The sequence below is a fragment of the Fukomys damarensis genome, unplaced genomic scaffold (genome assembly GCF_012274545.1).
Source record: "Fukomys damarensis isolate Sample0158 unplaced genomic scaffold, DMR_v1.0_HiC HiC_scaffold_16, whole genome shotgun sequence".
In the NCBI taxonomy this organism is placed as follows: Eukaryota; Metazoa; Chordata; class Mammalia; order Rodentia; family Bathyergidae; genus Fukomys; species Fukomys damarensis.
The window spans coordinates 66,687,513-66,708,038 of record NW_022900928.1 but is presented as its reverse complement, the minus strand read 5'-3'; the positions used below and the strand labels follow the sequence as shown (position 1 = coordinate 66,708,038).

The 20,526-nt window shown below is 46.1% G+C and overlaps 1 protein-coding gene across 6 annotated transcripts in view; it reads right to left on the bottom strand.

The window, feature by feature from the left end:
* Positions 1–10,599: 10,599 nt before the first annotated feature.
* The window catches only part of Foxr1 (forkhead box R1), a 61,413-nt gene continuing 51,486 nt past the window's right edge, over positions 10,600–20,526 (bottom strand). For 4 of the 6 annotated variants that reach the window (XM_010629305.3, XM_010629306.3, XM_010629303.3 and 1 more), the window contains 5 exons: positions 14,086–14,160; positions 13,726–13,979; positions 13,269–13,495; positions 11,581–11,819; positions 10,600–11,187 (listed from right to left, as the gene is read on the bottom strand). In XM_010629305.3, the coding sequence (XP_010627607.1) occupies positions 11,159–11,187; positions 11,581–11,819; positions 13,269–13,495; positions 13,726–13,979; positions 14,086–14,160 (824 nt within the window). In that variant the 3' untranslated portion in view covers positions 10,600–11,158. The remainder of the gene's footprint in view (positions 11,188–11,580; positions 11,820–13,268; positions 13,496–13,725; positions 13,980–14,085; positions 14,161–20,526) is intronic. The other 2 variants (XM_010629308.2, XM_010629307.2) reach the window with 2 other exon arrangements.

Sequence of the window (20,526 nt, the reverse complement as noted above, 5' to 3'; positions counted from 1 at the left end):
GGCGCCACTGCAATACGTTCTGCGGCTGCGCAGATTGTTTACCGACTCCGCCTTCCCCCCCTCCAGCAGCGTCTCCGCCCAGATGCTGTTCCGACTGCGACTTAGCAGCGCTGTGCGCGCGCACCAGTTAGCACTACAGACCACGCACACCTCTGGCCATTGACAAAGTAACGAATCCTGGTATTTACAGAAGCTCACTGTGTGTCCTGAACTCTACATTAATGAACACACCTTGATTTGTGGTGTGTCGGCATTTTACAAACGAGAAAGATAAGGCAGATAAGAAGCTCCGTGGAAGGTCGCACAGGAGGTTAGTAGCGGAGTTAACGTGCGTGCGTGCGTAGGCGGCGGAGGAACACTTGCTGGAGCGAGTCAGATCTAACAGCTAATCAGCACAGGGTGCTCTGAGTGCTGCTCCTGCAATGGAGAAACAGCTTCCGGGTCGTTTGCTGAGGGTTAGCGGGCACTTTAAATCTCAACGTTTTAGGCCGGGCGTGGTAGCGCACACCTGTAATCCTAGCACTTGGGAGGCTGAGGCTGGAGGATTGCTGCGAGTTCGAGACCAACCTGAGATACCCAGTGAGTTCCAGGTCAGTCTCTACTACATAATGAGACCCTGTATCAAAAAAAAAAAAAAAAATCTCAGTTTTACTCTAGTAGAATTTTTAATTCTTCCCAAGCCATTTCTCCCAGAATCAGCAGCCTGTTTATCCTGCTTCTAATAGGGCCCAAGGTGACTTGTTCCTTCTCAGGCCTGGATTTCCTCCCTAGAGATCCCCCAAAAAACCTGAGGCCTAGCCCAGACCTTGCTTGTAGAAGCAGCCAGAGCAGGCTCCCCGTCCAGATTTCTCTTAGGTTTTGTTACGAGTTTTCTTGCGCTAACCAATTGGGCTGCCCTGTCTGTGGGGCCTAACATGAACACCTCCTCAGAATTCAGGCCCGGAAATTAGACCCCGAGCAGATACTGACTTCCTGTTGGAGCTGCCCGGTGCACCCCAGCCTCTACCACACAAGATTCCCCCACCCTGGCGCTGGAGATTGACCTCAGGGCCTTATGCATGGTAAGCACACACTACCACAGGTACATCCCGAGGCCTAGTAACGATTTATTTTGTAATGCTCAATAACTTGTTCTCTGATTCTTCTGGCAGGGTCAGTCCTGACCTTTGTCCCCCCCCCCCATTGCTCCTTCATTGAATCCAAATTACTCCATCACCTTCCCTCACCTCACATGGCCCTCTCTTCCATCTGGACTGTAACTGCAGGGAGAAGTCATATCTGAAGAAAGTTCCTCTTCCTTTCACTCAGAAAATTACTCAACATTTGCCTGCTGCCGGGTACTCTCCCTAAGTGGTGGTTTCAGGGCAAGTCCCAGCCCTTGGGAGGCTGAGGCAGGAGAATCAATGCCAGTTTGGGGCCAGCCTGAGCTACATAGTGAGTTCAAGGCCATCCTGAACTACATAGCAAGACACTGTCTAAAAAAAATAAAAAATAAAAAAATAAAAGGGCCGGGGATTTAGCTCAGTGGTCTGCTGCCTCCCTTGCAGGTGCAAGGCCAGGAGTTAGAGCCCCAGTACAAAAACAAAAAACAAAACACACACACACACAAAAACACCCCCCCACACACAAAAAAACAAAGCATGTCCCCGACCCCTGACCCACAGCATCCACATAGTGAGCTTGTTAGGAATGCAGATTCTCAGCGTTGTTCTAGCCCCACTGAACGGGAAACTCTCAGGGTGGGACCTAGCCAGGTATTTTAAGCAGCCCTTCCAAGGATTCTGATGTTGCTCAAATTTAAGAAGTCCTGCACTAGGCCTTAGGCCTTTTTGGTTTCACTTCAAAATCCACTGGATCCCAGGGATACTCCCAACAACATTTTCAAGGCACTTTCTTACTTCATCTGCCCTTCCAAGACCCTTTGGTCCGTCAATCCCCAACCCTGCAGAGACCCAGGCACACGTTCCCCTCATTTATTCCAAAGCTGCTCAGGCAGTTAGCAACATGCACAAGGCTCTGTGTTCTACCCTCAGCGCTGCAGAGCTTTGTAAAGTAGTCTAAAACACCTGCTTGACTATTAACTTCTTAAGCCTCTGCAATTTGGCTTAGGAAATTGTTTCCCTAATCAGTGTTCAGCTGCTGTGTGAGCGTGGCATGTGTAAAATGGAACTCAGCACATGAAGTCCCCTCTTTCATAACTGCTCCCGTCAAATCCATCCATCCAGGTTTGGGATTTTATCCTTGACACTCCCTTTTACTCAGTCCCACATCCAGCCTGAACAAATTGTCTTACTCGCTGGACTTCTGAGATGTTTAAAGCCTATCCTTGAATTACACATCCAGCCCTTTTTTATTTTGTATTTTGAGACAGAATCTTAAGTTGCTCAGGCTGAGCTCAAAATTACTATCCTCCTACCTTGGCCAGTGGCTCATTTTTAAACTGTATTTGAACTCTACTTTTGTAAAGCATTGAAATGTGCTGTTTCTGTATGTACACTGTAAAATTTACATAGGTTATAGGATTTTTTTTTTCTTTTTTTTTGGTACCGGGGATTGAACTCAGGTCCTTGCGCTTGCAAGGCAGGCCACCGAACCGCTGAGCTAAATCTCTGGCCCCTGGGATTTTTTTTCTTAATATAATTTTTTTCTTAATATATTTCTTCTTTTCTTAATATAATTTCATGTATGTAGTGTCTGGGTGAAGGAAATGTATTTGAAATATGGGCGTTTTAGTTTTTGCCTAGTTTGATTTAGTATGATCCGTAGGCCACCCCATCTCAGGTCCCTGTTAGGATGTTAACTGCAGGCAAGCCAGGGCTCTGAGCTCACACTTGGGCGCCTCCTGTAGCAGATCCACTGGGCTGGCCTTGCTCCTGGACCTAGACCAGCTACTTTGTTCTCCCTGACCCAGGGCAAATGGAAATGAATGACAGAGATACAAAATCAGTTTAACATGTGGGGAGGCGGAGGGGCCCTGAGCCTTTAGCGCACCTCACTGTTACTACCCAAATCCAAGAAAAAATAATCAAAGTAACACAATATTCATCTGTCTCCCACCCTCTGTGGTACTTGTCCTGATAAACAACTTAACCCCAGCTGTTTTGAGTTTTCCCTAGATCCTTGCAACATGCAATCACCCGAGTGCAGCCTTTCTCCTTTGTGCTCACAGAGGAAGCCAGTTAGGCCTCAATTCTCTGGTCTGCCACAATGAGCCATTGAAAATGACACTTTGTTAATTATTGTCATTTTCCCACCACCCTGTGTGGTAGGTATTTAGTACTGCTTTTATTCTAGTAGGAAAATACTTTTAAAAATCCAGGTAGAAAACCTCTTGTTCATTTTCCTTGGTACTAAATTCTTAGTTAAAATGTGTTTTTAAAAAAAAAGTCTGTTTTAGCTGGGTGTGGTGGCTCATGCCTGTAATACCAGCACTCGGGAAGCTGAGGCAGGAGGATCACTATGAGTTCTGGACCACATAGTGAGTTCCAGGTCAGTCTCAACTACATAGTGAGACCCTGTCTCAAAAAAAACAAACAAAAAAAGTCTATCCTTAGACTTTTATACTCAGAGAGAATCTCATTTCAACTCCCCTTTTTACTTAGATTTATGTAAAATCTTTCCAACTAGTTGCAAAGTATCTTCTCAATTCCAGCTCCATTTATCTGCTGCAGTCCACTCTATTTATTTATTTATGTATGTATGTATGTATGCATGCGGTACCAAGGACTGAATTTAGGGCCTTGAACTTTCAAGGCAGTCCCGGCACCACTGCCACTGAGCTAAATCCCCAGCCCTGCTGCAGTGTACCCTTTTTTTTTTGTACTGGGGATCAAACTTGGGACCTTCTGCTTGTTAGGCAGGCAGCGGAACCACTGAGCTAAATCCCCAGCAGTCTACTCTTAATGTTAAGAAAATCACCTAAAATCAGCAAGGCATGGTAGTACATGCCTGAAATTCCAGCACTCTGTGAAGCTGAGGCAGGAGGATTAAAAATTTGAGTCCAGCCAGGGATCTAGCTCAGTGGCAGCATGCATACAAGTGCAAGGTTATGAGTTCAGTCCCCAATACGAAAAAAACAATAATAATTTTGAGCCCAGTCTATGGAAATTAGTGGTTTAAGGAGAGACCTTGACTCAAAAACCAAGCAAACAGGGCTGGGGATGTAGCTCAGTGTGAAGACCATGGGTTCAATTCCTGGCATCAAAAGAAAAAAAAGAAAAAGTTCTCCAAACAGCTCCCCTAATTAATTTAATATCTCTAAGTGATCTTCATGTCAGGTCTCGTACCCCCCACCCCAAATCCCAGCATTCAGGAAGCTAAGGCAAGAGGGTTGCTGTTAAATTCAAGGCCAGCTTGGGCTACATAGTGAGTTCAAGGTCAGGCTGAACTGTATGGCTGAAAAAAAATCTATCCATCAGACTCTTCAGGACAAACCTATACTTCCTCAGCAGGCCATTCAATGCCTTTTACTATATAATTCCCAACTTCCCTGGCTCTCCCTCCTCCCCCGTGTACCTCTCCTACCTCACTTCCAGGCCATATTCCAAGAGCACTATACTCTTTAGCTGTGAGGCAGATTAGGGGGTGGCAAACTGGACGAGCAAGTTGTCTCAATAACGGAGAGTTAGGAAATTCACAGAAACGGTTCCCAAAGCCCTGACCTAGAACTAATCAGAGTGCTAGCTCCAGTTCTCCACAGAACTCAGGCAGGTTTTTGACAGAGCAGCCTAGACCTGACATCAGCCTGAGGGGTGGGAGATACAAACCAACTGCAGCCATTCAGCTCTTGGCCACTGTATTCTCTTTCTCAGGGTCGGTTCTCACCCAGCACAGTGTACTAAGTTTCCTACTTTTAATTGGCCCACACTGGCTCTGCAGAGTGTGTTTCTTTTCCTACCTTCAATAAATGTAAAACCTTGCTCCTTTTTGCATTTATCTTGACCAATTTTTTGTTCAGGACAGAAGGAACCTAGAAAGCACCTCTAGGAGGAGACTCCAGAAGCGAAGCGGGTAACAGCTGGGCGTGGTGGTACATGCATGGAAGCCTAGCGACTTGGGAAGTTGAAGCAGGAGGCTTGCAAGTTGAAGGCCAGCCTGGGCAACACTTAGTGAGATCCTGCCACAAAATAAAAAATAAAAGGGGTTGAGGATGCAGTTCAGGGTAGTGCATGTGCTTAGCATGCACAAGACCCCAGCACCAAAAAGACCCGAGCATGGCACACACCTGTAATCCTAGCACTCGGGAAGCTGAGACAGGAGGATCACTGTGAGTTAAGAGGCCAGTCTAGATTACCTGATAAGACCCTGACTCAAAAAAAGAAAAAAAGGCTGGGTGTGGTGGTCCATACCTGTAATCCCAGATCTCAGAAGGCTGAGGGTAGAGGATCACTCCAAATTTGAAGCCAGCCTGGGCTACATCCTACATTTTTCTTGATGTACTCTAAACAGCACAGCACAAGCAAGTATTTACAGAGCTTCTACATTGTATGGGGTCTCACAAGTAATCTAGGGATACTTTAAAGTATCTGGAAGGTGTGTGGTGGTTATATTCAAAGTAAGCTGTTTTATGTAAAGGACCTATGCATCTCTTATTTGTGTATCTGCAGTGGGTCCCCAGAAGCAGTGCCCTGGATACCAAGAGCCTGCTGTAATCAAATCTTCAGCTCAGACTTCTCTCCTGGACTCTGGCCTTATAACTGGACATAACCATCCTGTGTTTCACAGCCTCTGAACACAGCTGCTCGTAGAGCTTCCTCCCCCCACCTCACTGCTCAAACCAGCCTCAGAGTCTCTCTTGTCCTCTCCTGCACCTGGTCTATCTTGCTAAATTGTATTTTTCTACCTCCAAGATCCAGTGCCTTGGAGGTCTGTCTCTCTCCATCTCTACTTCCCCTGCCTCTATTGGCCTAGGTCACTGAAAACACCTCAATTTGTAGATGTAACAATTATGTTAGTTACTTCAACTTCTTACCACTATGCTTGAAAAAAAACCCAGATCCTGCCGAGCATGGTGGTGCTCACCTATAATCCCAGCACTCAGGTGGCTGAGGCAGAGGCCAGCCTAAAGTACATAGTTCAAGGTCAGCCTGAACTACATAGTGAAATTCCTGTCTCAAAAACAAACAAAAATATCCAAATCCCAAATCTTTATCATAACCTAGAAAAGCCTACATAGTCCAGTTCTTGACTCTTTCCTCAACTTCATCTTGGCTCTGTCTCCCCTTGCTTACCATAGTCTGTTCACCACTGTCAGATCCCATCCTCCAGGTATGGTCCTTTTTATTCCCTCTGTGAGGCTGGCACATCTGCACTCCCAGCAACTCAGGAGGGCACAGCAGGAGGCTAACTTGAAACTGAGTTTAAAGGGCCAGATTATAGCTGTACTGTATACCTAAAACATACCAATAAACAATGAGAAAAAAAAATAAAGAGCTAGATTGGACAACATATGAGCCCTGTCTGTCACCATGTAGTTTAAGCTGGTCTTGAACTCACTATGTATCCCAGGCTAGACTTGAACTGCCAGTGATCCTCCGGTCTCAGCCTCAAGTGCTGGGATTACACGTGTGCACCACCACACCTGACTTTTTTTTTATGAAACTGGGAATTGAATCCAGAATCTTTGCACTGAGGCATAGCCCCAGACCCCACTCCCTTTCTGTAGAGACAAGGTCAATTTAGGCTAAATTTGCCCACATGAGATTTGAACTTGTGATCCTTCTGCCTCAGCCTCTCAAAGTGTTGGGATTACAAGCATGTGTCACCATTCCTGGTGTGACTTCTTTTGAAAAAAAATTTAATTCCCGATACTAGAACACTTTACCTTCCTACTCTACTGTCTAGCTTTATGTTTTGTGATAGTCTATGCACTTCAGGCTGGCCTTGAACTCACTATGTAACCCAGGCTGGTCTAAAATTTATGGCACTACTCCTGCCTTAGCCTCCTAAGTGCTAAGATCACAGGTGTGCTCCACCATGCCTGGCTAGCCCAGCTAACTTCTACTGGCTCTCCAGGTCTCAATGTGGTGGTTTGTGCCTGTTTTGTCAGCAGTGAGGAAGAAGAAGGAATGCAAATTCCAGGTCAGCCTGGGCTACAACGTGAGACTATGTCTCAAAGAACAATCAACAAATACAGTAGTTTTTCCTTATCCTCAAGGGTTACATTTCAAGATAGATGTAGTGGTGCGCACTTATAATCCCAGCAGGCAGGAGGCCCAAGGATCTCTGCAAGTTTGAGGCCAGCCTGAACTACAGTGAGACTCTGTCTCAGAAAACAAAAAGTTTAATTTATGAATCAAGCTTCTTATTTTGAGACAGGGTCTTGCCATGTAATTCAGGCTGACCTGGAATTTGCAGCAATCCTCCTGCCTCAGCCTCTCAAGTGCTGGGATTACAGGCGTGCACCACCATTCCGGACATATTATTTGAGGTGGTACTGGGGATTGAATACTGAACTACATCCATAGCCCTTCTATATTTTGAGACAGAGTTCCCTAAATTGCTGACTCAAACTTGTGACTTCCTCCTTGTGATCTTCAAATTTGTAATCCCGGAGTACTGGGATTACAGGCATGTGCCACCACATCTGGCAAATGTTAGTAAAAATTAACCAAAAAGAACAATTATAACAATATACCCTATTAAAAGTTATGTGAATGTTCTCCCTCCTCTTCTTTCATGTGTGACAAGCCACTGGGCCTGGTCAGCTTCTGGGTCATGAGGAACATACTGGGTACACCACAGCATGCTAAATTGCTGAGAGGCTGCATAGGTGTAACCCCATGCACTCTCCAGTTCCACTGTTTATCTGGACGTAACCCTGTTACAGTCTTCCTATTCCGTCCTGCTCCTCCAGCTTCCCCAGCCCCTGCCATCCACACGGCCATCCTGGGTACTTCTGAAGAAAGTTTTCCGAATGTGGGAAACACTCAGTGCTGCCAGCTCCTCCAGTCAACTGATTGCCCTGTCCTCTGTGCTTGTAGAAATACTGAACCCGCCTGTTATGGAAGGGACCATTCACTGCCCACAGTGCAGCCTTTTCCGCTAACGGGGCCATGCCAGGCTCTGGGTGCTCAGACGCAAACATCACTTGCTCCGTCCTCTCTGGTTGCCAGCAGCACTGACAGGGAGCCCCGTAGGCTAGGGGTTGTAGTGGATGCTTGGCACAGCGTTCTCTGTGCTGTGTGCCTTAACATTCTGGGAATGGCACACATACTTTACCTCCCTGAAATGAGTCTACTTCAACACATGGAATTTTTTTTTTTTTTTTTTTTTTTTGGCTTGAGACAGCCCATGTAGTTAAGGCTGGCCTTGAACTTGCAGTGATTCTCTGGCCTCCCCATTGCAGGGCTTACGGCTTGTGTCACCACACCCAGCTCACACATGTGGCTTTCGAAGCTACTGTCATGCTCTAATTGTATTCAGAAAAGTAAAGGGAGAAAAGTGTGATAATGTAATGGATAATCTCTGTGAAGCCATGAGATAGTTGAAAATTTGTATGTCCTTAGTAAATAGTTTATAAGCTGATATTCAAGTGAACTGAAAACATTTTACATTAACTACTTTGAAATACGAGCTAGGTGTATATATTCATACACATAGGGTCCCCGAGCGCAGCAGACACAAGCACATGCAATTACTTAAACACCTGAGCAGCTTTGTTGCCAGTAATTTTTCCAAAATGGCAAACTACCCTTATAAAACTTCCAAAAAAGTACAATCTTCATTTTTCCATAATAGGTACATTACCAGAAAAATTCAAATATTCATCATAGTACTGAGAGCCCAAATATTTTCTGTTTAGGTATAAAACCAAGTCAGCCAGTTCTTAGCTCCACTCATTACAAGCGGCCTATGGTTTGGGGACTCACTCTTGTCCTGGGGACACTGACACAAGCCTGACTGCAGATTCCTGGAACAGACCTCAAATCTTTGGGGCAACTACAGCAGCCGTGAGGGTCAGTGCAACCCCCAGTGAAAGCTCTGGCCTAGCAGTGCTGTGTTCTGGTTCTTGCTTGGGAATGGACAAGCTGGAGCCCATGGAGTGGAGGCCAGAGAAATGTGCAGATCAAGCAATCTGAGACTGTTCCTTACAAGATGCAGAGTTTGGTCTGGTAGGACACGGGTTGTGCTTTTCAGGAGTACCATGGTTTGTTTGTTTTTGAGAAAGGATCTCGCTATGTAGTGAAACTGACCTGCACCTCACTATGTAGCCCAGGCTGGTCTCAAATTCACAGCAATCCTCTTGTCTCAGCCTCCAAAGGGCTGGGATTCCAGGCCTGCGCCACCACACCTGGTTTAGGAATACCATGTTTTAAAGACCAGGGAAGCTAGCTACATACAGCTGTGCATGCCTATAATCCCAGCATTTGGGAGGCTGAGATAGGAGGATCACCACAAGTTACATAGAAGACCAGCCTGAACTACATAGTGAGAACTTGTCTTGAATAAACAAAAAGAGCAAGGTATAATCCCAGCACTGGGTTCCATAGATTATGTGTAGTCAATCTATTCTCAATTTCCAATGTGTTTATCTGGACATGAACCCATTGGCACATGCCTGTCATCCCACCTGTCTGTGAGGCTGAGGCAATAAGATCATAAGTTCAAGGCCAGCGTGGGCAACTGAGGAGATGCTGTATCAAGCACTGTCCCAGTGTCTGTGGGACCCAGGATTCCGACGCAGCCCTGAACCCCATTCATTCATTCCTTCCTTTCGCCACAGGTCCCCCTCTTCCCCTTAGAGCTCAAGAAGAGCAGCCACACTAAGGCTTGCAGCCTCCTAGACTCTCATCCCAGTGTTCAGGCTCCTCTTGTGGACTTGATGGAGAAGATAAGAGGCCCCGAGTTCCCACCTCCTGCAGTGGCCCACTGTCCTTCCCCTGCCTTTTCATTCAGACTAGAATTGAGCACCACCTGTGTTCCTTAGTTTAGAGCAGCCCCTTCTCCCCTCGCTCAATCCCTCTTGGTCTCTCTCTAGCCCCCATGCCTTTCCTGGTCACTATCCATGACACAGTGGACTTGCTGACCTTGTTCTCATAGGGGATTGGACCTGCTCCTTCCTCTTCCACTTCTGTTTTTGTGTGTGTGTGTGTGTGTGACAGGGTCTCACTATGTAGTTGAGACTGACCTGGGAATCACTATGTAACCCAGGCTGGTCTCGAACTCATAGCGATCCTCCTGCCTCAGCCTTCCAAGTGCTGGGATTACAGGCGTGCACCACCACACCTGGCTCTCCCACTTCTCGGTGACCCAGCTGTCTTCTTTCAGCTGTCGGTGCCTACCTCTTATTCATCTACTTCCTCTTTGTCCATTCCTTAGGACTCAACTCAAAAGCTACTGTCTCACTGCTTGGAAGCCAGTTCTTTATTTAAAAACTAATGACAGAACTTGCCTTTACACAAACTGGGCCTTACGATAATTAAATCTTGAGAGGAAGGAGGGAGATGAGGGGTGGAAAAAAGGGTGAGAATAAAAATAAGGCATGAGGGGGCAGATGTTGGTGTTCATTACACTACATTTTCTGACTGAAATTTTCAAATATGCACAAAGTCAAACAATGCACAAGGCCCTGGGTTTGACATCTGGCACTGTAGAAACCAACCAACAAACAAAACACACACAAAGATCAAACAGGGCTGGAGATGCAGCTCAGTTGTGGACTATGCTTAGCATGCCTGAAGCTCAATCCCTAGCACCACACACATAATGAAGGCCGCAGTTCCCTGAACTGAAGGCCTTCTCCAGGGCTTCCTCTCCTCCTGACCGCGGGTCCTCAAAGGGCCTGTCTTCTGAGCCTTGCTGGGTCCCCAGCAGCCCTCAGTGGATGCTAACTGTGTACGAGTGGTGGCGCTAGCTACGAGCCAGCATCTCCTCTGATCTTCGTAAGCTGGGAACACAGAAGTCAGGCCCGGATCCGAAAAGGAATGAAAGGCACAGACACACCCGTCCCCATGACTGCACGCTAGCAACTGCCCTGTTGCCGTGGGAGCCACCCACACTTCCGGAGGCCCTCATTCCACCTTTGGAGCTGAACTATACTCCTGTCCTGAGCCCACCTCGAGCACCCCCCACGCAGACACGCACACGCACGCAAACACAAGCACGCAGAGGCTGCTGTTGGAAAGTTTAATAAGGCACGGCCGATGACTCTTGTTTCTTACAGGTCAAAGAGGAAGGGCATCACATCTGTAAGAAAATAAAAAAGTTCAAGGGAGCGTGTACTTCGCAACCGCTGTCCCCACATCTGGAATGCTCTCTTTTAGCAGGCCATTTACTTCCCCTTACTGGATGCTCACACACCACCTCTTCTGAGGCTCCCTGAACAGCACCCGGGAAAAGGAGAAAGTCGCTTTTGCATGTGACACCTCTTGTGGGCCAGCAGTGCCTCGTGTTCCCACTTCCCCCAAGCCCTGGCACATCAAGGCTCATGCTAAGGAGAGCAGTTTCAGCTCTACCGGCATCACCAGCGGGGCCTAGACCACTGCTGCCCCCCTTCCCCTAGAGCAGGGCCCAGGCTGGTAGCCTCAGTTTTGGGCCCTTGGGTCCCCCCTTGGGCCCACGCGTGACAAGACATCACACCTGGCTGGCTCATGCACTGCTGGATACTTTCCAGCCGAGTGGAAGCCAAGGCGCGGGCCTCCTCCGCAAAGCGGCGGCGTCCCTCCTCAGTCAACTTCCAGAGGCAGGATCGAGGCCGGGGGCTGGCCTCCCCCTGCATACTGACCGGCACTTTCTGAAAGCTGTCTCGAAAACAGAGATTGTGACGGATTGTATTCTTCCAGCCTTCTGGAGCAGTCCGGAAGAAAGGGAAGTGCTGTCTGTGGACAGGGAGGAAAGGTAAGGCAAGGCAAGCTTTCTGTGAAGGCCCCACTCCCGAGCCAGCTGTGCCCCAGGGGCCAGGAGCCTCAGATCTCTCAAGGTGGCTAAGGCTAAGTCAGACTGGCACTGCATTTTGCTGACAGCACACATGACAAACTTCCCCACTGTGCGCTGCTTATGAGACTGCCTCTCCCAATTTTGGAGACTGAACCCTGGACCTTCACACTGAACTCCATCCCCCAGCCTCTTTTAAATTTTGAGACAGAATCTTGCTAAATTGCCCAGGCTCCAATTTAGAAGCATCCTGCTTTAGCCTCCCAGAGTGCTAAGATTAAACGCCTGCCCACCTCCAGCCGAAAATCTTTTTAAATTTTTTTTTTTAATTTTTGGGACAGGGTCTTGCTATGTATTTCAGGCTGGCCTTGAACTCACTGTATATAGCTCAGGCTGGCCTCCAGTTCCTAGTGATCCTCCTGCCTCAGCTTCCACTGCTACCATGCCCAGCCCTATTTTATTTTTTTAAAAAAAGGATCTCACTTTGTAGATCAGGCTGCTGGCCTAGGACTGACTATGTAGTGCAGACAGGAAGTGCCACCACTCCCAGCACTATTCTTTTTAAAACTCACCTCACTGCTCCCAGACAGAAACCAAGCAGAATCAGGCCTCTGGTCAAGGGACCATACCATTGGAGGATTAATAATCTGAGACAATAGTCAGGCGTGGTAGCACATGCCTGTAATCCCAGCACTTGGGAGGCTGAGGCAGGAGGATGCTGTGTTTGAGACCAGCCTGGGCTACAAAGTGAGTTCTAGGTCAGTCTCAACTACATAGTGAGGCCCCATCTCAAAAAACAAAAACAAAACAAACAAAAAATCTGAGACATTGGGCTCTTCTCCATTCCAATCCTGGTAAAGGGCCCAGGAAATTCTCTCTCTCAGGTACCTGACTATCAAAGCTAAATGCAGCACTGGAGGTGACCTCTGTGGCATAGGGCACACTCAGCATGTGCCAGGCCTGGGTTCAATCCCATAGCATGCACGCATGAACCTGTGCACACACAGACAGACAGACAGACACACACACACACACACACACTCACACTAAATGACAGCTCTTCTCGACTGGGCCCCTGACCCCTGGGGTACAGGGAGCTGCGACAGGCAGGACCACAGTAGAAGTGTGGGTGGGACCCTGGTGGGGGAACCAGCATTCATACTGGCTAAGCTTGAGAGGCAGGTGGAAGGAAGTGTTACTGACCCAGGTGAATCTGGTTTCATGAAGGATCCTGTTTATAGGTGGAGAGGCAGACATTGGCCTCGGAGGACACTTGTCCTCAGACTCAGATGGGGAAACTGAGTTGCAGCCCAGGGCCAGAGCAGATGACAAGGCTTCAGACCAGGGCCCAGTCCCCCTCCCATCGCCCTCCTCACAGGGCCCCTGGCACATACCGAGTGAAACTGTAGATCTGTTGCACGTTGAGGCCACAGGGGGGACTGTTGCTTAGTGCCAGGGCAATTAGGTGGAAGTAATTGAGAGGGGGTCGGGACCATAGCCTCCCCTCCAGGCTGATGGTTTGCTGCAGCCTCCGACTCTGGAGGGAGGCCCTTGTGAGAGGGGATAGGAGAGCCACAGAGGAGCTGTCATCCTGGTCCTCAGCCTCCTCCTCTTCTGTGAGCTAGAGGAGCAGAGTAGGAACTGGTCCTGACTCCACAGCCTCCACTCTAAGGTATAGCAGCTTAAGGGGAGTAGTATAAGACCAGATGGGCTTCTCCCCAACCCAAGGGGCCTGCTCACTTCTGCACACATTAACCTTTAGCTGTCCCTAGGAAATCCCAACACTGATGCTTTGTTCCTGTACCCGCCTTGCCTATTGCCCAGGCTGGCTTACAGGCCAGCGATCCATACCTCCCTGTCACCAGGGGGAAAGGCGAGCCACTTCCACTTCTGAGGGGGCAACTGTTCCTTGCAGGAGGGCAGCATCGAGTCCACCCCTGCACCCTCTGAGCCACTGGCATCTTGCTTTTCCAGGGATGGCTGAGGGCAGGGGGGCTCGCTTGTCACATCTGCTTTCTTTGTAGGATCTCTGACCTCCAGCTTGCCGGAAGGGTACACAATATTGGGATTTACCCACATCCACAGGTTGGGTTCAGTCTCCGGACCTGCATGGAGCAAAAGGAGATGGGCCACAGTTCACTGGCTTTGAGTGTCCCTGGTACACCCAGCCCAGCACACACAACCAAATCAGAGGACTTCCTCACTACTCACCATCTCCATCAGGGTTGGGTTTCTTTTCCAGAGGCAATACAGGTGGATGAGTTATTCGGAGTTTATATTTGGCAACTGGTGAAAAGAAGAGAGTCAAAATATAACATACTATATTAACAGAGCCAAGAAAAACCATATGGACCTCTTAATAGGAGCAGAAAAAGCATTTCACAAGGTTCAACACACATTCATGACAAAAACTCTAGAGAAAATTGAAATAGATGGTCTTTACCTCAATCTGATAAAAGCTATTTACAACAAACATCATACTAAATGGACAAAAACTGAAAGCTTTCACTCTAAAATCAGGAACAAGACAAGGATGTCCGCTGTCAAGAGAAAGAAATAAAACAAAGACAGGAAAGGGAGAAGTTAAATTATCATTATTTGCAGATGACATGATACTCTACATAGAAGACCCCGATAACTCCACTGAAAGACTTCTAGATTTGATAACCAAATTCAGTAGCACAGCTGGATATAAAGTCAACAGTCGAAAATCAATAGCCTGGGTCCAGGGATTGAGCTTGCCTGTCTCTCAAGCTCAAGGTCCTGAGTTCAACCCCTGGTAAGTGTGTGCACGCACACACATGTGTGTGAACTCAATAGCCTTCCTGTACAGGAATAATAAACCCACAGAGAGAAGTTAGGGAAACAACATCTTTCACAATAGCATCCCCCCAACATGAAATACCTAGAAATCAATCTAATGAAAGAAGTAAAAGACCTCTACATTGAAAACCACAGTACCCTGAAAAAAGATATCAAAGAGGATATCAGAAAAAAGAGAGATATTCCATGTTTTTGGATAGGAAAACCAATATAGTGAAAATGGCCATAATTACAAAATTGTTGTACTGTTTCAATGCAATCCCAATCAAAATCCCAAGAGTGTTTCTCACAGAATTAGAAAAAAACAATCCTAAGATTCATTTGGAACCAGAAGAGATCTAGAATAACAAAGGCAGTGCTGGGCAACAAAGGCAAAGCGCGGGTATCACAAGCCCTAACTTTAAATTATACTATAAAGCTATGGTGATTAAAAACAGCATGGTACTGGCATGACCTGAGAGTCAATGGAACAGACTGGAGGATGCAAAAACCACTGCAGACACACTCAACCACCTTTTTTTTTTTTTTTAAATTGGGGATTGACTTGGGACCTTGCAGTTTTGAAGAAGGCACAGTGCCATTGACAAAATCCCCATCCCAAAAGATAGCCTCTTTAATAAATGGTGCTGGAAAAAACTGGCTTTCCACATGCCTGAGATTAAAACTAGACCCGTATCTTTTACCACACACTAGTCTAAAATCGAAACAGATCAAAGATCTAAAAATTAAAACAGAAAACACTAAATCTGCTGGAAGAGAGAATAGGTAGAATGCTTGAGGACATAGGAGTAGGCAAAGACTTCATGAACAAAACCCAGACCACATGGGAAATAGTACATGGAATCAACAACGAGGATCTGATCTTATTAAAAAGCTTTTTCATAGCAAGAGATCCCACCACCAGAGCGAAGAGACAACCAACAGCATGAGAAAAATTTTTTTTTTGGTACCGGGGATCAAACTTGGGACCTTGCGCTTGTGAGGCAGGCAGTGGAACCACTGAGCTAGAAAAAAATTTTTATCAGCTATTCCTTGGACAAAGGACTACCATCTAGAATATATAAAGAACTCAAAAACATCAGACCCCACACACACACATTTAAAGACCCAATCTACCTGCTGACTGCCTCTCAAGGGCAAGGTCCCAAGTTCGATCCTTGACACTCCCCCCAGAAAAAACCCAATCCAAAAATGGACATCTGAAATGAATAGACACTTCCCAGATAAAGAAGTAGAAACAGTAAATAAATATATGAAAAAAGGTTAAACATCACTGGTCATTCAAGAAATGCAAATGAAAACAACACTGAGATTTTACCTCACCCCAGAAAGATTGTCTGTTATCAAGAAACCAACCAATCACAAATGCTGGAGGGGCCATGGTGAAAAAGGAACCCTCCTCCACTGTTGGTGGAGGTGCACAGTACAACCACTGTGGAAATCAGTGTGGAGATTTCTCATAAAAACTAAAACTAGAGGTTCCACTTGACCCAGCTATTCCCCTTCTTGGTATCTTCCTGAATTAAAGGCATCATACAACAGTGATATATGTTTATAGCACGCCCATGTTTCTAGCAGCACAGTTTGTAATGGCTAAATGTTGGAAACAGCCCAAATGCCTAACAACTGACGAGTGGATAAAGATGTGGTTTTTTTAATACAATGGAGTACTACTCTGCTATAAAGAAGGATGAGCTTTAGACATTTTTAGCTAAATGGATGGACCTTGAGACCATACTCTTAAGTGAAATAAATCGGACACACATTTAAATGCCAAATTATTTCTCTGGTGTGAGAAAGTGAAAGTGGAAACAAGGACTGAAATGTGTACTAGATATTGGGAAATGGGAAGGAAATGTTCAAATGAGAAGGGGAACAAGAGAGGAGTGCAGGAGAAAGGAAGGAAGGGATGTGAAAATAGAAGGAAAAATGGAAACAAAACTTTTGTTCATAGGGAGTGGAGGGGGCTAGAGGGGAGGGGCAACTGGGAATAAAGAGGCGGAACGTATCATGTACACGTGCAAAATTCCCTGCAATGAGTGTTATGTATGCCTAAAATGCACCAATAAATGTTTTGATATTTTAAAAAAGAGTCACACTATTATACTATTTCCAATGAGATCGTGGGCCGTGAAACTGTCTTGGGAAAAGATTGTGGATCCTGTTCTACTGGTCTCCCTTCACCTCTTTGTCCTTCTCATTCTCCTCTTCATTTTTTCTTCTTTTCGAGACAGGGTCTTGCCGTGTAGTCCAGGCTGGCCTGAAACTCATGGCAATCATCCTGCCTCAGTTTTTTTTTTTTTTTTGAGTCAGGGTCTCATTATGTAGTTGAGACTGACCTGGAACTCACTATGTAGCCCAGGTTGGTCTCGAACTCACAGCGATCCTCCTGCCTCAGCCTCCTGAGTGCTGGGATTATAGGCGTGCGCCACCACGCCTGGCTTCTCCTGCCTCAATTTTGCAAGTGGTGGGGTTACAGGTGTGCCCACCACTCAGGACCTCTGCATTCCTTTCTTCCCACTTCACACACTTCCCCAAACACTCTCGTGTGCGCCTGTGGCTTCAGTCACCATCTATAAACCCACGCCTTGCAAATCTTTACCTCTAGCTTGGGTTTCTTGGCTAGTCCTTAAGTAGAACTGCCCACTAGCTGACCTCATTTGGGTAGCCTACAAGTATGTCAAACTCAACATTTCTAAAATTAAATTCCATTTTCTTGCTTTTCCCCCTGTATTTCTGGTCTCGGCAGATGGCACCGTCATCCAAACAGATGTTCAGGGCAGTTTTACTACTTCTGCCTCGACTCTGTCCCCATGAGTGTAGTTAGATGACAGAGGAAGCTAGGGATGTGTTGGGAAATGATGATATACTGATGTGAGAGCTCAGTAATCAGGAAAGACCCCATTGCACTGCTAGTGTTAACACAGTAGTATGAGAAAAAGGAAAAAATAGCAAAATATACATAGTTAGAAGCCGGGTGTGGTGGTGCACGCCTGTAATCCCAACACTTGGGAGGCTGAGGCAGGAGGATTGCTGTGAGTTTGAGACCAGCCTGGGCTACACAGTGAGTTCCAGGTCAGTCTCAACTACATAGTAGACCCTGTCTCAAAACAACAACAACAACAACAAAAAAGTTGGAAAAGGAAAAGCTATTATTATTTCCAGAAAAATTATTAAGAGCAGGGCATTGTGGTATATGCATATAATTGCAGTTACCAAGGAAGCCAGCCTGAACAATTAATTTAGTGAGATCCTGCCTCAAATAAAAACGAAAAACAAAAAAGTTTGGGATGTAGCTTGGTCCAATCCCCAGTACTATTTTAAAAAAGCGAGAAAGAAAAAACAATGAACATAAACACAATGTAATATCAATATACAAGTGATTAAAACCAAGAAAAATATATACAGCAACTTTGCTGGATAAGAGAATATATTAATCAATACTGTTCCTCTGTGCAAGCATTAAAACTGGAAATTAACTTTTAAAAAGGTACTGCTTACAATAGCAAGCAAAATTATAAAGTATCTAGGAGTTAACTCATGAGGAATGGACTATACTTTTATGGGGAAGAAAGGAAATCACTTTTAGGGAACATAAAGGACTAGAAACAGGGTGGGGAATGTAGGTCAGTGGTAGTGTTTGCTTAGCATCCACAAAGCAATGGGTTCAATCTTTAGCACCACAAAAAAAAAAAAAGGGGCACAGTGGTACACTCCTGTAATCCCAGCACTCAGTACTTGGGAGGCTGAAGCAGGAAGATTATCAAGAGTTTGAAGCCAGCCCAGGCCACACAGTGACTTGAAGGACAGCTTGAACTACATAGCAAGAGACCTTGTCTCAAACAAAACAAAAAACAAAGTTCTCAGTTCTCTACTATAGAGTTCTTACAAAATCATTAAGTAGGGATGGGGATTTAGCTCAGTGGCACGGTGCCTGCCTGGAAAGCACAAGGTCCTAAGTCTGATCCCTCGTACAAAAAAAATAAATAAATAAAAATAAATAATAATAATAAGTAAATTTAATGAGTGGGCAAAAGATGTGCAGAGCTTTCACAAGGACAGGATCCCTGAATGGCTAATAAGATGCTCAAGCTTACTGCTAACAAACAAACACACAAAAACCACACAGTAAATAACAAAATAACATTTTACATCAACCGAAATGACAATTATAAAAACAGACAATCCCAAGAGTTGGCAAAGATGCAGGGAAACAGAATCCCTGCAAGTCTGAGCATCAGCTGGTACGGGCCCGGAACAGAGCAGTCCCCATGAAGAGTGATGACGAAGGACCACAACTTCCTGGGCCTTCAGCCTACTCCTGGGGGGGGTGTGCATTTAGTCACTCCAGAAACATACAGCTGGGCGTTGTGGTGCGCCCCTGTGATCCCAGCACTGGGGAGGATGAAGCAGAAGGATCGCTGGAGTTGGAGGCCAGCCTGGGCTACATAGGGAGACCCTGTCTCAAAAAATAAATAAATAAAATAAAAATAAGGAAAGGAAACAGCTATTAAACTCTTGGTTACTCCCCTAGCTCCTGGCTTACTATGTCTCTGTAACCCTGCTCCTGCCTTAAATCTTGGCCACTTCTTAAAAAGATTCTCCAAAGACTTGCCTTCCACCCTACTTATTGATTTATCTTTTGTAATGTTAGGGATCAAATCCAAGGCCTTGAACATATTAGGCAAGCACTGTACCACTGAGCTATACTCCTAGCCCCTACTTTATCATTTTAAGGGACAGGAGCTAGGGATGTGACTCAGTAGCAGAACACTTGCCCAACATGTGAAGCCCTGGGTTTGATCCCCAGCACTGAAAAAAAAAAAAGGAGAAACAGAGGGGAACAGGGTTTCCCTGTGTTGCCCAGGCTGAGCCTAAACTCCTGGGCTCAGATTATCCTCCCTCACCCATCTCCTGAGTGGCTGGGACCATCCTTCTTCAGCCCTGTTTTATACAGCACCTCTCCAACGTGACCTAACCCAGTACTGCAGCCTCTCCACGCCTCATCTGTGCACCATACCCAATCGTACCCCTGCCCTTGCAGGGCACTCCCTCTCACCCCAACCTGAGTCCCACCCACACTGCCAATCTGTTAGACCATGGTTTCAGAGCACTGTGTCAGAGTGTAATTAATCACCATTGTGGTTTGGGCAAACAAATGCTCCAAAGCCACAGAGGGCCCAGGGCTTGACCCTGAGTGCAAGGGAGACAGCAAAATGTTTGACCACAGGTTCCAAGTTAGTTGAAGAAAGAGGACATCAAGTGACTGAGAGCCATAGAAAGTGACAGGATCAGTGGGTTGGTCTCCGTGGGATCGAAGGACAAGTGCCTCTGGACATTTGGCTGCCAGTGCCTTCTCAAATACATTGTCCCCCAAATACTCCTCTCATTCCTTTGTCATTCATTTTTCTGTGTATTGGATCATTCTCAACAACATTCAAACATGTAACAAACAAAACTAACATGTTAATTTTCCCATCTTAAAAAAAAACCAAGACTTTCCGGGTGTGGAGGCACACGCACGCCTGTAATATCAGTGCTCAGAGGCTGAGGCAGGAGGATCGCTGTGAGTTCAAGACCAGCCTGGGCTACAAAATGAGTTCCAGGACAGTCTCAACTACATAGCGAGACCCTGTCTCGAAAAACAAAACAAAACAAAACAAAAAACCAAAAAAAAAAAACCCCAAGAATTTATTTGTCCCTACTTTTTGTGGCAAGCCACTCCTTCTTGTTTTTTGCTTCTCTTCAAAGCAAAAGTCCTGGAAAGAACTGCCTATAATTTTGGCGTCTACTTCTTTCTTTCTGTTTTTTTTTTTTTTTTTTTTTTTC